The 16181-nt window shown below is 43.0% G+C and overlaps 1 protein-coding gene across 6 annotated transcripts in view; it reads right to left on the reverse strand.

The window, feature by feature from the left end:
* Window positions 1-3019: 3019 nt before the first annotated feature.
* The window catches only part of ATP23 (ATP23 metallopeptidase and ATP synthase assembly factor homolog), a 30458-nt gene continuing 17296 nt past the window's right edge, over window positions 3020-16181 (reverse strand). For 3 of the 6 annotated variants that reach the window (XM_072972498.1, XM_072972503.1, XM_072972499.1), the window contains 4 exons: window positions 15981-16062; window positions 12216-12353; window positions 5941-6024; window positions 3020-3477 (listed from right to left, as the gene is read on the reverse strand). In XM_072972498.1, coding sequence (XP_072828599.1) covers window positions 3274-3477; window positions 5941-6024; window positions 12216-12353; window positions 15981-16062 — 508 coding nt within the window. In that variant the 3' untranslated portion in view covers window positions 3020-3273. The remainder of the gene's footprint in view (window positions 3478-5940; window positions 6025-12215; window positions 12354-15980; window positions 16063-16181) is intronic. The other 3 variants (XM_072972500.1, XM_072972502.1, XM_072972501.1) reach the window with 1 other exon arrangement.

Raw genomic sequence — 16181 nt, forward strand, 5'->3', positions numbered from 1 at the left:
TCTCTGTGGATTTGATTTGCATTTCCCTGGTGATTCGTGATGCTGAGCACCTTTTCATGTAGCTGTTTGCCATCCCTATGTCTTTTTTGGAAGAATGTCTTTTCAGATCCTCCTCCCACTTTTTTAATCAGGTTGTTTGGCAGGTTTTTTTGCTGTTGAGTTGTATGAGTTCTTGGTATATTTTGGATATTAACCCCTTATCAGATGCACGATTTTCAGATATTTTCTCCCCTTCGCTAGGTTGCCTTTCACTTTGTTAATGGCTCCCTTTGCTGGCAGAAGCTCTCTAGTTTGACGTATAACACATTTTTGACCTCTGTAAAATTCTCAGGTGAAAACAGTAGGTCATAGTTTACACACTTCGTATTATGAGCAAGGTCACAAGTCAGGCTTTCAAAGGCACCTGTTTGTATTTTCTGTTCACATTATTTGCTCATTTTTCTTTTATTTTTTATACAGATGTAAAAAAGTCATCACTTCATTATGAATAACATCGTCTTTCATGATACAGTGTTGAAAAGTTATCTTTTATTTAACTTTTGAAGATTAAAAATGCTGTTAGGTGTATCAATATCATCTTTTCTGATTTTGTAATTTTCATGTTACTTTAGGCTATCCCATTCTAAGATTATTTTTAAAAATTCTCCCATGCACTGGTACTTTTACGGCTTTTTCTATTAACATCTTTTATATCTCTGAGATTAACTTTGGTATAGAAATGAGTTAGGGATTCAGCTTGATTTTTCCCAGATGTCTCCAGTTTTCTCCAAGTCAATTACAGACTATTGTGTTCTTTCCCACTGTTTCCCTTTTTCATTTGACACTCAGCCACAGAGCTCCTCCTCTCCCTGGGAATTGGGTACCAGTTTCCTTGGGAACCAGGTACATTGTTCCACACTGTCCCCGCTCCCTTCTAAGGCCTTCACACAAAGGGTCTCCTCTTGTCTGGAAGCCTCCTTCTCTACCCCCCTTGACTTGCTGACTCCTCCTTATACTCAAGCCTCAGTTTAAATGTCACTTCCTCTAGGTTGGGTGTGAAATTACATGTCCCCAAATCACCCGCACTTCTTCCTCTTTGGTGCAATTATAGCCACAATAAAGCTCCAGTGCTTGATGGTCATTTCAGTATCCCTAGTGACCGCATCAGTACGTGACAGATAGTATGTGCTTAATAAATACATATTGAGTTAATGCAGTCTACTTTTTCCCTCAGATTGGTTCTCCGCCTCACGCAGTGGTTGGGAGAATGAGAGGGACCTGTGGTTCCCTAAGCGAGCCCTGAGTCCAGCCACGTGACTGTAATAAGGGCCACTCCCGTGGCCAGCCTGGCCCTCCAGACATGACTGGCTTTGACCCTGAAGATCCAGATTTGGAAGGTACATACGTACATCTTTGGCCTTTGCTCTGGGACTCTGTAACTTACTAATTTTCAGAAAAAGAAGCATTATGTTAGGGGAGTTTACTTGACCCAGTTTGATTTTTTTTCCCCCTTACTTTACCACCTTGGATGTGAGACTGTATGAATACAGTTAGTACTCAGAGAAGCTGCCACTTGCCACTTAGGATGTCACATGATTAATTTTTTCAACTTGGCCTTGGTACCTGTTGAATAAATAGTATCCCTGGTAATTTCTGTAGAACCAAATTCTGCTCTTGGGAACTCTAACACTAGCGTTAGAATAGTTGGAGGTAAAAATCAGCTGGGAAGAGAAAGAAGGAAGAAAATAATGTGAAAAAATGCAGGTTATTAGCAGAAATGCTTAGCTCTTGGTTCTCAAATATTTTAAATTCAGAAAAAGTTTCAAAATTCAAGTGCAATATTATCATCAACATAAATTAACATTTAATTAATTATGCACTCAGGGTATTGCTCTGAAGTGAGTTTAATTAACAAATAACTAGGTTTGGTAATATCTTGGCTGGATATCTCTATCCCCTTGAGAAGAGGAAGTTGAATAGTTGAAATAGCATGGTCTGATTGCAGCAGACCAAGATTATTCTGCTTCGTTCTTCAGTCTGCCCTTCCTTCTCTTTCCCAAGGGCAGATATGAACAAAACAATAACTTTCTAATTGTTTAGCACTCAATTTTCTGCCTAGCAAAGAATGTGTGGTTATACCAGTCCTCATAAAAACAAGATTATATCATTTAGATTTCAGTGCATATTAATCTTTACCTCATTTCCCTCAGTTTAAAAAAAAATGATTGTGAAAAATTTCAAACATTTACAAAGTACAGAGTAGTACAATGAACATCCTTGTATCCATCCATCCGTTTTAACAGTTATCAACACTCTGCCATCTTGTTTAATCTATACCTCCATCCACTCGCCACCCACCATTCAATTATTTTTAAGATAGGTTTTATATATATTGAGATGCATAAATATTGACTGTACCACTTTGGCAAGATACATGCATGTAACCCAAATCACAAAGAAGACATACAAATGGACAACAAGCACGTGAAGAATGCTCAACATCACTGATCATCACAGAAATGCAAATCAAAGCCACGAGACATCATCTCGCACCTGTCAGAGTGGCTATCATTCAAAAAACAACAAATGACTAGTGTTGGCAAGGATGTGGAGAAAAGGAACCCTTGTGCACTGGTGGTAGGACTGTCAGCTCAGAGAAATAAGTCAGACGGAGAAAGACAAACACTGTATGACTTCACTTATATGTGGAATCTAAAAACCAAATGAACAAACATCAAAACAGAGTCATAAATACAGAGAACAAATAGGTGGTTTCCAGAGGGGAGGTGGGGGAGGGAGGGGAGAAATGATGTGGTATGACAGGAACTAACATAATGTTGCAGGTCAACCACAACATTTCAATAAATGCCCTCTCGTGAGATCGGTCCATCTGTCTTTACGTGTAAGGTAAACAGTGGTCACCCTGACATCGTACAGAGGGTGCACTTCACAGGTTTCAGAATCAAACTTTAAAAGAACCATATGTAATAAAAACAAATCACGATAATAAAAAATAAAACACAAATAAAAAACAAGTACATTGTAGAAAATACTGAAATGCAATTTATTTGCCTTATTTACCAAATGGTTAACTACAAAGGTACAATTTTTGCCTTGGAGTTCAAGGCGGTTTCATTTTTCAGCACAGTTACTTTTCTGATCATGTGCTGTCGTCAGCATCTTCTGTGTCTCCTCAGGATTCAACTGACCGTTCACGTTTTACACGTTTGTCCACCGGGGAGCCGTACCTTCCTCATGATCGCTGCAGCTCCGTGATACAACACGTCGTTGTCGTCATATGTTTGCGTAGTACCGATCCCGGTTCTGAAAGTCTCTGTGAGCGTGTCTTGCATACGTCTTGTTATGTGGGATCCTTCCGAAAGGTTCATGGTCATTGAAACAAGACTCAAAAACTTCATCAACAGCCTTCTGAGCGACTTCTTTGCTGATGTTCCGAACAGCTAGAATAGAAAGAATGGCTCTGTCTCGCACACAGGTCTAAGGAGAAAGAGGAGTGTGTGGCTTTAATTTTATAAAAAACTTAATCATGAAATATAACATTGTATATAATGTCTAAACCACAGTCAAAATTAATTTCCTCTCACATTGTTTCACTAATTTCTGTCATTCGAAAGAAGCAACATTAAATTATGGAGCATGTTCAGCTCAACCTGAAAGTATTTATGTGTAAGGATGACCTCCTCCCTCTCCTCATCTTTCCCAATAATATAAGCGGACGTCATTCTCGGAAGTTCTAGATGCTGCCTGCCAAACAATAGCTCCAAATTTACAAAACTATTTTTTTAAGTCTATAAATAAAGTTCTGGTTGAATTCTTTTTACTTTCAATAAATCTGAAATACACTTTACTCTGTGCCTCTCTCCCCTAACTCTGCGCTGACCAATGCTAGGTAGCTTTTCCTGGGAGGGGAACAGGAAACCACACATACATACACACAAAATTTGAAGCTGTCCTCATTTTTCAGGGAAAAAAAGAAAATCAAACAACTTTTTTCGTCCTGATTGTTCTTTGCATGGGTATTTAATTCTCTACCTAGGAAAATAATTTACTTAATGCTACATAGTGATACACTAGAATTTCTCAGTATTCTAGTATTTTAAGAAATGTAAGGTTGGCCATTCTAATTCTTGAAGAGCTTTAAATCCATTTCCTTCTCCACAGGCCCAAACTAAAAATCAAAATGGCCTTCAACCCGTTCCTGAAAAACCACCAAACATGGATTCTGATGGCTGTGCACCCTGTCCATCACTGAGTTTTCTCTGTATGTGCCCAGTTTTACTCCAGCCTGATCAGCACATTCATGAATATAGGACTATAAATCAGTGCTTCTCAGCCTGACATCAAATGCCAATTTAAAAAATAAACCCCAGGTTTAGAGGAATAAGAAGGAGAAGAAGAACTGTCTAGAGCCATGACAGCAACTGCCGGAGAGAAGAAAGGTCTCCCCTCCAGGCAGTAACACGGTAGTAAAGATTTGTCTGCCTGCTGAGCCTCCAAGGTCAGGAGGCACAAGAGTAGGTCACAATTCAGATTAACTTATTTCCAGATGAAATACATTTCTGCTAAAAGTGTGCAATTTTACAATGAGTCACTGTAACTGACGTTTGCATTTCTTGGGTACATGCTGCACAAACCCAGGGCCTCTTCTCCCCGCACCGGCTCCCGTCGCCTCCACAGACGCTCCGTCCAGCGCTAGTTCTCTTTGTTTTCTGCTGCTCTATCCAATGTAAGGAGCACAGACTTCTCTTTCAGACTCTGCGCCTCGGACCTCATGCTTTACCTGCCTCACCTCTTCTCTGGGATGTGCTGATGGGCACGCTACTTCCACCCTGCCCGCTGACAGCCAGAACACACAGCCCATTCAAACGCCACCCAGGCTGAATTTACAGATGAGCAGGGACTCGAAGCACAGAAGACACGCGGCATAAGACAAGCCAGTGACACTCCGCTGACTTGGCACAGCCTGAAGGCCTCACAGCCCAGTCTGAGTAGCCGCCCCTCCCAGGCCCAGGTTTGCCTTCCAGATCCCATTCACTAAGCTCACAGTTTCTCCCAATGGTTCGCTGTGACTGTCGGCCTTCCTCCCCAGAGCTGAGTTCCTCTCGCCTCTAGAGGACCCAGGGCCTCCCTGCTGTTGTTCCAAGCCTGTCCTTTTTGCATCTGGCTGCACCTGCTCTCCTGAGGCCCATGCAGCTCACAAACTGGCCCGGCAACCTCTGGCCATAGACAGCCTCCTCTGGCCATAGACAGCCTCCGACCGGCCTCTCGCCTGCGTGTGAACACAGAGCCCCTGGGCTGCTGCGGGCAGGACCGCCCACGTTCTCTATCAGTCCATCCGTTCTAAACCCCCTCTCCCCCGTCCATCGATCGTGGACCTTAAAAGCTTTCTAGCAGGATTATCTTGCCTCTAGTTTGCTTTTGTTTCTGTTCTGTGTTGTTTACAATATGTCCCTCAGCTCAGCTCATTATCATCAAGTCTGCGCCGACCCAAAGCTCTGCCGTCAGGTCACACAGCCGTAGGAGGCGCGCTACGACACAGGCACAGCCGGAGCTGAGTGCGGTCTGTTCTCAAGGGCGTCGCTCTCCTGTCTCGAGAGCGCTGTGCTGGTTTCATGTGTAAGCCCAGGTCTGCTGGGATAAAAGACCGGCTGTGACTTCACTTCTGTCCTTCATCTGCCCCACCCAGAAGTGTCCCAAGAGCGAGCCCACGCTCTCGTCACTATAAAACCCTCTCACTCAGTCATGGGGCCATGGCCTCGCCTACAATTTGACGGTGGAACTGAACTTCATCTACTTGGCTTAAGTGGTATACATTTTGTATTCTTTTCATAGAAGCAGTTTTGTCAAATTTCAAGTACTAAATGTACTTCTCATTTCTCTATTTGTTATTTCTACTCATAGCACTCTTGAGGGGAAATGATTTCAGGTGTTAGGTTTTACCTGGTGGTGTTGTTTAAATCCAAAATGTAACCTGAATATTTCATTGACAAGTGAGCAGTCGCCACTGAGGTTAGCAGCTCGAACCTACCACAAAGACAGAAGGCAAACAAAAAGAAAATAAGCACTTGTTTAATTGTAGAAGAATAAAAAATTGGCATGTTCTTCTGAGAGCAGAGTATCTGTAAGACTTAAATTTTTAACTCTACTGCCTTAAGTAGTTCGTAAGTTTAAAAAAAAAAAAAGAGCAGATATCCACGAGCTATGCTAGACAACATCAAACACACAAGTGGCAATCACCTACCAAAAGGAATTTTCAGACCTTTACGCTGGAGCCTTACTTCTGGAACCTCAGCTGGACCTCTGAGTCAAAGACTGTGCTCTCTATACGATACAAGCACTTCTAGAAATTACCAAGAGGACTTCAGCAAAGTACTCTTCCAAAGATCTACAAATTGAGTTTCAATATGGGCGTAAAACTGAATACGGCAGTGGGGAAGGTATAGCTCAGTGGTAGAGTGTGTGCTTAGCATGCATGAGGTCCTGGGTTCAATCCCCAGTACCTCCGTTACAAATAAATAAATAAGCCCAATTACCACCCCTCACCTCCCCCCCAAAACCTGAATATATCAGTATCTAAGACACTTTTTAAGCACATGAACCTCCCAGGCCTCCTGGCCCAAGTCACTGAAACTGTCTTGGACCTTCCCTTAAGCCTGTGTAACTCTGTGACCTTACGCCAGGGCCTGATTGGCCTATGAGAAATTAAGTGGTGCAAAGCAGCAAGAACATTCCAAACGGGTCATGCTATGAACACGACAGCCTGAAGTTAGGCCGTATTTTCTAATTTGCTATATCTTTAAGATAAAAAGCAGCTTTAACTATCACCACTCCTATTCAACATAGTCTTGGAAGTCCTAGCCACAGCAATCAGGCAAAAAAGGGAAATAAAAGGGATCCAAATTGGAAAAGAAGAGGTAAAAGTGTCACTATATGCAGATGACATGATACTATATATAGAAAACCCTAAAAGGTCCACACAAAAACTATTAGAGCTGATCGAAGAATTCAGCAAGGAAGCAGGTTACAAGAACTATGTTCAAAAATCAGTTGCATTTCTTTACACTAACGATGAAATCAACAGGAAAAGAAAGTAAAGAAACAATCCCCTTTTAAAATAGCACCCAAAGTAATAAAATACCTAGTAATAAATCTAACCAAGGAGGTGAAAGGCTTTTACACAGAAAACTAAAAAACACTCATTAAGGAAATTAAAGAAGACTTAAAAAAATGGAAAGCTATCCCATGCTTCTGGAGTGGAAGAATCAATATTGTTTAAATGGTCACACTGCCCAAGGCAATCTACAGATTTAATGCAATCCCTTATCAAATTACCCAGGACATATTTCACAGAACTAGAACAAATCATAATAAAATTTATATGGAACCACAAAAGACCTAGAATTGCCAAAGCATTACTGAAGAAAAAGAAAGAGGCTGGAGGAATAACTCTCCCAGACTTCAGACAATACTACAGAGCTACAGTCATCAAGACAGCATGGTATTGGTACAAAAACAGACATATAGACCAAAGGAACACAACAGAGAGCCCAGAAATGAACCCACAAACTTTTGGTCAACTAATCTTCAACAAAGGAGGCAAGAATATACAATGGAATAAAGACAGTCTCTTCAGCAAATGGTGTTGGGAAAACTGGACAGCAGCATGTAAAGCAATGAAGCTAGAACACTCCCTTACACCATACACAAAAATCAACTCAAAATGGATCAAAGACTTAAACATAAGACAAGATACAATAAACCTCCTAGAAGAAAACATAGACAAAACATTATCTGACATACATCTCAAAAATGTTCTCCTAAGGCAGTCTACCCAAGCAATAGAAATAAAAGCAAGAATAAACAAATGAGACCTAATTAAACTTACCAGCTTCTGCACAGCAAAGGAAACCATAAGTAAAACAAAACAACAATCTATGGAATGAGAGAAAATTTTTCCAAATGAAACCCACAAAGGCTTGATCTCCAGAATATATAAGCAGCTCATACGACATAATAAGAAAAAAATAACAACCCAATCCAAAAATGGGCAGAAGACCTAAACAAGCAATTCTCCAAGGAAGAAATACAAACAATCAAAAGGCACATGAAAAAATGCTCAATATCACTAATTATCAGAGAAATGCAAATCAAAACTACAATGAGGTATCACCAACACCAGTCAGAATGGCCATCATTCAAAAGTCCACAAATGACAAATGCTGGAGAGACTGTGGAGTAAAGGGAACTCTCTCTCCTACACTGCTGGTGGGAATGCAGTTTGGTGCAGCCACTGTGGAAAACACTATGGAGATTCCTCAAAAGACTAGGAATAAAGAGAAGCAAGATGGTGGAGTAGAAAGATGCTTGTAGCTCACCCTCTCCCACAAATACACCAAAACTCACATCTATAGACCCACTCAGCCAACCAGAGCACCTACCAAACTCTGACAGAACATCGCCCTCTACAAAAGGCAAAGATGCCAAAAATCTGGTAGGAGAAAAGGAAAAAAGAAAGAAGAAAAAACAAAACAGCGTGGGGCCAGTCCTGCGGGGAGGGAGTGGCAAAGGAGGAATAGTGCTGATTCGCTGGGTCTCCCCTCTCCAATGGAGAGGCCAACAGGACAGAGGGGGAGCCTCCAAGGCTCAGATCTGCTCCGAGCACCCCTTGACCAACAGAACTAAGTTAAATGGGCACAGAGGGTCCCCACGACACCCAGCCCGAGACGCAAGCCAGCAGCTGGGGGCCGGGACAGGCCGCCTGAGCCAGGCGGAGGACTGGGGCAGCTGCACTGAGACGGCCCCGGGGGACTGCAAGGGGCTGCGTGCCACGGTTGGGAGGAGATACGGAGCAGAACAACCACGGTCCCCCATAAATTATGAAAAAAGCAAAGCAACATGGTTAGTGTGCCCTGGGGGGAGGAGCACCGCAGCCTTTGTGTCCTCAGACCCATGACGCTGTTACTGGAGCTTTGTGTGAGAAGAGAGGCGGGGCGCAGCCACAGCCACCATCTCCTCCTGTGTGCAATGCCCAGGCAGGGGCGGGGCCAAGCCCTGAATCCATATCTGGGGGCTCCGCAACCTCCTAGGCAGGACTGAGACTTGTTTACAGCCCAAGGCAGATAGGATCTTTCTGCCCTGGCACCTCAGAGAACTTGTGCCGCCAAGGCAAACAAGGAGCTGAGATTTGGCACAGAGCTGGGGCAGGGCTGTTCCACGGTCTTCCCCAAGCCTGCCTACGGAGCACTGACCCAAGGCAGAGCGGGCAGCTGCACAGAGCAGCGGACCAACAGGCGCCAGGAGAGGGCGGGCAGCCACCCGCCTTCCTGGCAGGAACGCAGCACCTTACCACGGTGCTGGGCAGAGTGCAGCATCTGACTGCGGCATAGGGAGGGGGAGTGACCCACCCACCCACCGGCCACAGTACCAGAGAGATATGAGCAAGATGAAGAAGAAGAGGAACCACTCCTAATTAAAAGATCAAGAGAAATCCCGTGAAAGCACAAGCAAGGGAATAGACATTGATGGCCTACTAGATCAAGATTTCAAAAAAGGAGTGATCAAAGTACTGAAGGAACTAAAAGAAATAGTCTTTAGAGTATAAAATATGTCAAAATTAAATAGAAGCTATAAAAAAGAACCAAGCAGAATTAGTGAACACATTGGCTGAGATAAGAGCTGAACTAAAGGCTGTGCAAAGCAGGCTAGATAATGCAGAGGAACGAATAAGTGACCTTAGAAGACAGGACAACAGAAAGCACCCAATCAGAACAGCTGAAAGAAAAACAAATGAAAAACAATGAAAACAATATAAGAGACCTATGGGATAATATAAAGCATGCCCATCTACACATAACAGGGGTCCCAGAAGGGGAAGAAAGAACAAAGGGGATTGAAAAGGTATTTGAAGAAATCGTGACTGATTTCTTCAATATACTTTCCAAAGTTAAAGAAGGAATCAGATATCCTAGTACAGGAGGCTCAGAGGGTCCCAAACAGGAAGAACCCAAACAGACCCACACCAAGACACACCATAATCCAGATGGCCAGAGTCAAGGACAAAGAAATGATCCTAAAGGCAGCAAAAGAAAAACAAAGAGTGAGTTACAAGGAAACCCCCATAAGGCTCTCAGCTGATTTCTCAACACAACCTCTACAGGCCAGAAGGGAGTGGCAAGATATATTCAAAGTCCTGAATGAAAAAAAGATGCAGCCTAGGATAGTCTATTCAGCAAGGCTGTCCTTTAGAATAGAAGGAGAGATAAAGAACTTCCCAGACAAGCAAAAACTAAGAGTTTAGCAACACTAAACTCATGCTAAAAGAAATATTTCTAAATAGAAAAGAAGCAAGATGCTACAAAAATGAGAAACTCATAACTGGAAAGGAGATAACTGCCATGAATTCCAAATAGAATAAACACAGAATTGTAAAAGAAGACATCTAAATCACTAAGAGTGGGAGAGGGAAGCAAGGAAAGCCACTGTGGAAAACAAGATGGAGATTCCTCAAAAGATTAGGAATAGACCTACCATAGGACCCAGAAATCCCACTCCTGGGCATATATCCAGAAGGAACCCTACTTCAAAATGACACCTACACCCCAATGTTCATAGCAGCACTATTTACAATAGCCAAGACATGGAAACAGCCTAAATGTCCATCAACAGGTGACTGGATAAAGAAGAGGTGGTATATTTATACAATGGAATACTATTCAGCCACAAAAAATGACATCATGATGCCATTTGCAGCAACATGGATGTTCCTGGAGAATGTCATTCTAAGTGAAGTAAGCCAGAAAGAGAAATACCATATGAGATCACTCATATGTGGAATCTAAAAAAAAAAAAAAAAAAAACATAAATACAAAATAGAAACACTCACAGACATAGAATACAAACCTATGATTGCCAAGGGGCAGGGGGTGGGAAGGGATAGACTGGGAGTTCAAAATTTATAGATACTGACAGGCCTATGTAGAATAGATAAACAAGATTATACTATATAGCACAGGGAAATATATACAAGATTTTGTGGTAGCTCACAGCACAAAAACATGTGACAATGAATATATGTATGTTAATGTATAACTGAAAAATTGTGCTCTACACTGGAATTTGATACAACATTGTAAAATGATTATAACTCGATAAAAAAATGTTAAAAAAAAAAAAAAGAGCAGCTTTAATTGTTGAAATGTCGTGGAATTACCCACACAGATTCTACAGCCAACCCGGCCATGTTTTTGCTCATTCACTGCAATCAGAATGGCCTATTTCTTGTTACTTCTATAATAACATGGCTGCGTTCCTCTGAGGAGCTCGAAGGACTTAACACACTTTAACTAGCTAACCGGCATTAATTCTCCTAACACCCAAGAGAGATAAATATTTAAAAAGTCAGGTTTCAGTCTTCTCTACAAATAATAAGTCATAATTAGATGCAGTGGGGCTGCTTATTAATTTCAAGGGAAAGAGAAAATAATCTAAGTTATCAAGTATAAGCCTGGAATTTATATTAGTTTTTTTAACTTCTCAGGACACTGTACTCTTCAATCAATGAAATGCAAGTATGAAATACAAATGTCTCTCTAGGAGGATATACATGTGCACTTTGGAGAGCAATCCAAAATGCTTAGTAATGAATAGCTTTCTATGCTGTGTTTTTTGAGACTAAATGTTTTACTCCAGGGAAGGCAAGAAGCTTTACCTACGGAAGGCAGCACAGCAAACCAGTCAAGAACCTTGGTTGTAATCTTGCCTCTGCCACTTACTGCCTACGGGGAATCGAAACAACCTCACTTGCACATAGAACACGGGGATCACAGTGGCCACCTCAACGGGCCATTGTGAGGGTTACATAAAATCCACAAACAGAACAGGTTTGGCACACAGGCCTCAGTAAATGTTAACTACATTTTTTACATTATATGGTTTATTCCATAGGAAAAATAGTTTATTGTTATAATTAAAGTCATCACTACAATTAGGATTTAAAGGTTACATTTAAGACAATCCTAAAGATACTTAAAATGTCTCTTATATCTAAAAAATTGTATGCAATAGTTAAAATGGTTAAAATAGTAAAAACGGAAATTCAAGACTAATGTGGAATTATGACAAGGAAAGGAATGCATTTAAATAAATCACACTTGAATAAAAAGTTCAAACACACAGTGTTCCGGGGGAAAGAAGGTATCTTCTACCACAGAACTTACCTCAGAGCAGGCCAAATGTCGGACGTTGGTGAACCAGTCGACGTGCGCGCGACAATGATCAAACGCGTGAACGAGCTCGTGGGTGACCACTCTGCTCATGTGGGCCTGGTTACGGATATTATTCTGGCACAAAACAATCTAAGAGGCACCGAAACAAGAGAGGTTCCATTATCTCTAAAGTCTCCTCTCATCTCGTGGATTCCACCTTCTCTCTCACCTGAGGGGCTCCTCCGCTTGGAGTGCCTCCACCCTCTTGTCTGCAAACCCCACACCAACCCATCCAGCCGGGCCTGGTCCTAACCGAACGGGCCCCGTTGAGCCTTCCCCAGTGCCTCACTTCCCCTTCTCTGCTCTCTGGACTTCCGCAGCACTTGGCTTAGGGACATTTATTCACATACCATCCTCACTGGGTTCACCGTACCAGTCTGTCCTGGGCTCCACAGCCTTACAATTAAGAGCGGACTTTGGAATGAAGCAGGGAGGTTCAGACCCCAGCTAGGCCCCTCTCTAATTCAGCGACCTTGGGCAAGGTTCTTAGGCTTTCTGTGCCTCAGTTTCCTCAACTACAAAAAGGAAACAATCAAAGCATCCACCTTATAGAATTATGAGAATTAAATGAGAATACATGTAAAATGCTCCTTATCAAGTATCTGAATGAGGAATGAATCAACAATGAATGACCACCACTGTCCCATTCTACTAGGATTGCCAGGAAAAGTCCTCGGAAAGACCTTCAGAAAGAAGTGCAAAAAGCCAACAGCACACGGGGCAGGACCCTATAAGAATAATACAGACGTGAGGGATCCTAATGATAATAGTTACCACTTACTGTGAATTTACTGTGTGAAGATGCTAGGATATGTGCCAGATACTTTATAAACATTCATTCAACATTCATTTACTTGACTAATATTTACCCAGACCTATTAGATTTATCATCTGCTAATGGAGATAGACATTAATCAAATGTGTAAACACGTGCAATGACAGCTGTCACAAAGAAAAAGCCAGCCTGTCAGGAGTACATACAGTGAGAGTGCCCGACCCGCTCTGGAGGGTTGGGAAAGGTTTCTCTGCAGAAGGAATGTGAGAACTGGGCTCTAGCGGATGAATAGGAGTTACATTTGCAGAGAGGGGAAGAGAGCATTCCAGACAGACAGAACAACATGTGCAACAGGGAGGGGGACGGCCGAGGGAACAGAGCATTTGAGGAGCTGAAAGCAGGCCTGTAGCACTGAAGCGCAAGTTGGAGGCGGCGGGCAAGACGTTAGGCTGGTGAGGTCAGCGGGGGCCAAATCATTTTTCTGACAACAGTGGGAAGTCACTGAAAGGAAGTGGTGAAACAGGTGTGTTTTTGTTTCATTTTGTTTTCACCCTTTTGACCACAGTTGGAAAAATAAGCAAAAGATGATCAAAACTGGAAGCAGAGAGACTAGTTGAAGGCAAAGGAACTATTCTAGACAAGAGATGACAGTACACAAGCTAGGATGATGGGAGCCTTAAAAGGTATTTAGGAGACAGACTGGACAAAATTTGGTGATGGATAGAATATGGGAAGGGAATCAGAGGTATCAAGGATGACCCCTAAATTTCTGGCTTGGGTAATAGGATGAAGAATGGCACCATTCACGGAGATACACAAAACTAAAAGACCAGGTTGGGCAGGGATGGAGGATGGTAAAAATCACCAATGTGGACTTGGACATGTCAGGTCTGAGGTGTCTGTAAGACATCCAAGTGTAGGTGTTCAGTGAACACCCTGGCCATGTGGATGTGGCATTCCAGAGAGCTCTGACCTAGAAAAGTGACAGAGGTCCCCTTGGCAGAGCACAGAGCAAGAAGAGAAGAGGGTCTAATAGCAAGGGTTATGGGACTTTGACATGTAAGGGCTGGCAGAGGAAGGTGAGCTAGCAAAGGAGCAACCCCGAGAGTGTTGTACACAGGAAACCAAGGCAAGAAACTGGCATCAGCTGTTAAAGTCAGGGGTACGCATGTGATGTGATCCCACAACTCCACTCCAGGTGACTCCGAGGAGCAGCTCTCACCCACATGCACCAGGGGAGAAGGCGAAGAACACTCATGGCAGCGCTGTTCACAATCACAAAGTTGGAAGCAGTCGGTATTAGACGGGCTAACCTCTAGTACAGACATAGCACGGAATAATACACAACAGTGAAACTAAATAAACCAGAGGGACACACAGCACAGAAGAACCTCACAATGTTGAACAAAAGAATTAAGTTGAAGACTATATCTTCTGGGATTTCATAAAATGACAAAGTATCATGTATGACTCTAAGTACAAAGCTGAAAAGCAGGCAACTAAATAACACGTTGCCGGACTGTATACAGAGATGCTAAGACCACAGAGAGGCAGGGGATGATTATCACGGAGGTCAGACTCAGGAAGGGCGGACGAATGTGATCCAAGCAGGCAACACAGGCTTCTGAAGTCCTGGCAATGTTCCATTTCTCAAATCTGGGTGGCGGTTACACAGATGTTCATTTTATTATTATGACCGGGAGCGCACGTCTAGGTTTTTTTTACTCTTCTATATGAATGAGATACTTCACAACAAAATTTTTAATTTAAAAGAGAAGAACAGAGTGTCCAACTGTGTGTAACACTGCTGAGAAGTAAGCTGAAGATTCAAAGCGTCCACTCTATTTAAGCCCAGAAGGGGATGAAGCTACCACGACTCACCCTGGGAGCGGCAGGTGCTGTGATTATCGACTGACAAATGAGGAAGCTGAGAATAAGACAAACCACTTGCCTGAGCCCCACCGCTAACAAGCAGGGGAACCAGGATTTGAACTCACAGTCTGCCTGACTCCAGCACTCAGACGTCCCAGCCCTCTGCTGTAGCGCTCTCTCCCATGCTCACTGGGAAACAGCTACGCACAATCAAAGTGCACATAAAATCCCCCAGCATGGAACAGTTAGGTGCAGTCAAACACCTGTTACATATTCATAACAGAAACGGTTCCTTGTAACACTTTCATCTACCCTCATCACGTGACACATCCATCTACCCCTCAAGACTCTATCAAAACCCTGAGGGACTTAAGACTAGTAATAACATTTATTGAATGCTCACTCTGCTTACTATGGTAAGCACTTTACAAGAGAAATCTCATTTAATTCTCATAACCATTCTGTAAGATAGATACAATTATTACCCACATTTTACGGATGAGAAAACACCCTCCCCTCATCAACAGTCTTCAAAGGTGTATCACTTCTCACCAGGCAAAGGTGAAACTCTTTAGCTTAGCCTTCAGAGCCTCCCAGCATACAGCTATCTTTCTTTCCAATCCTGCCTCTCCCTGCTCCCCTGCATCCCTGCCCTCCAGCTGGACTACACCACACGCCGCTCCCCACATACACCCTGTGCGCTCCCAGCACGTCACCTGTGTTCATGCTACCCCTGCTTTGGGCAACAGTCTCTGCCCTCTTTGCCCCTGAAGAGGCTTTACATCCTCTAGCCGAATCTACTGGTATCTTTCAGTCAATCACGTCACTGTCCCAAATTGGTAACCACACCCATCTAAGAGTTTAACCTGCCTCGATTTTTATCACTGTCTGCATTTATGTCTTGGCTCCCCCGTAAGAATGCAAGCGCCTTAAGAGTAAGGATCACACGACCTCATTTTTTGAATCCCACACAAAGTCCACCGAACAGAATGCCCAGCTTGTGGAAGGCGCTCAGCAAATATCAGGAGGGAAAACCGGAGGAAAGAAAGCAACTCAAGTAAAGTGCCTACCTGAGACACTGAAGCGTCAAAGCCTCCACTGACATTCCCATTACAATCTTCACAAGAAAAGTGCCTTTCTTTGTTAACAGCACTAGAAGGCAAGAATGGATTAGAGAGACAACATCCAGAAGTGGGGTGCATGGGGCACAGGGGACCCGGATCCTACATCCCTCCACTGCTGCCACATATGACACCTTGGGAAAGCAACTT

Source organism: Vicugna pacos, chromosome 12 (assembly GCF_048564905.1).
Source record: "Vicugna pacos chromosome 12, VicPac4, whole genome shotgun sequence".
Lineage (NCBI taxonomy): Eukaryota > Metazoa > Chordata > Mammalia > Artiodactyla > Camelidae > Vicugna > Vicugna pacos.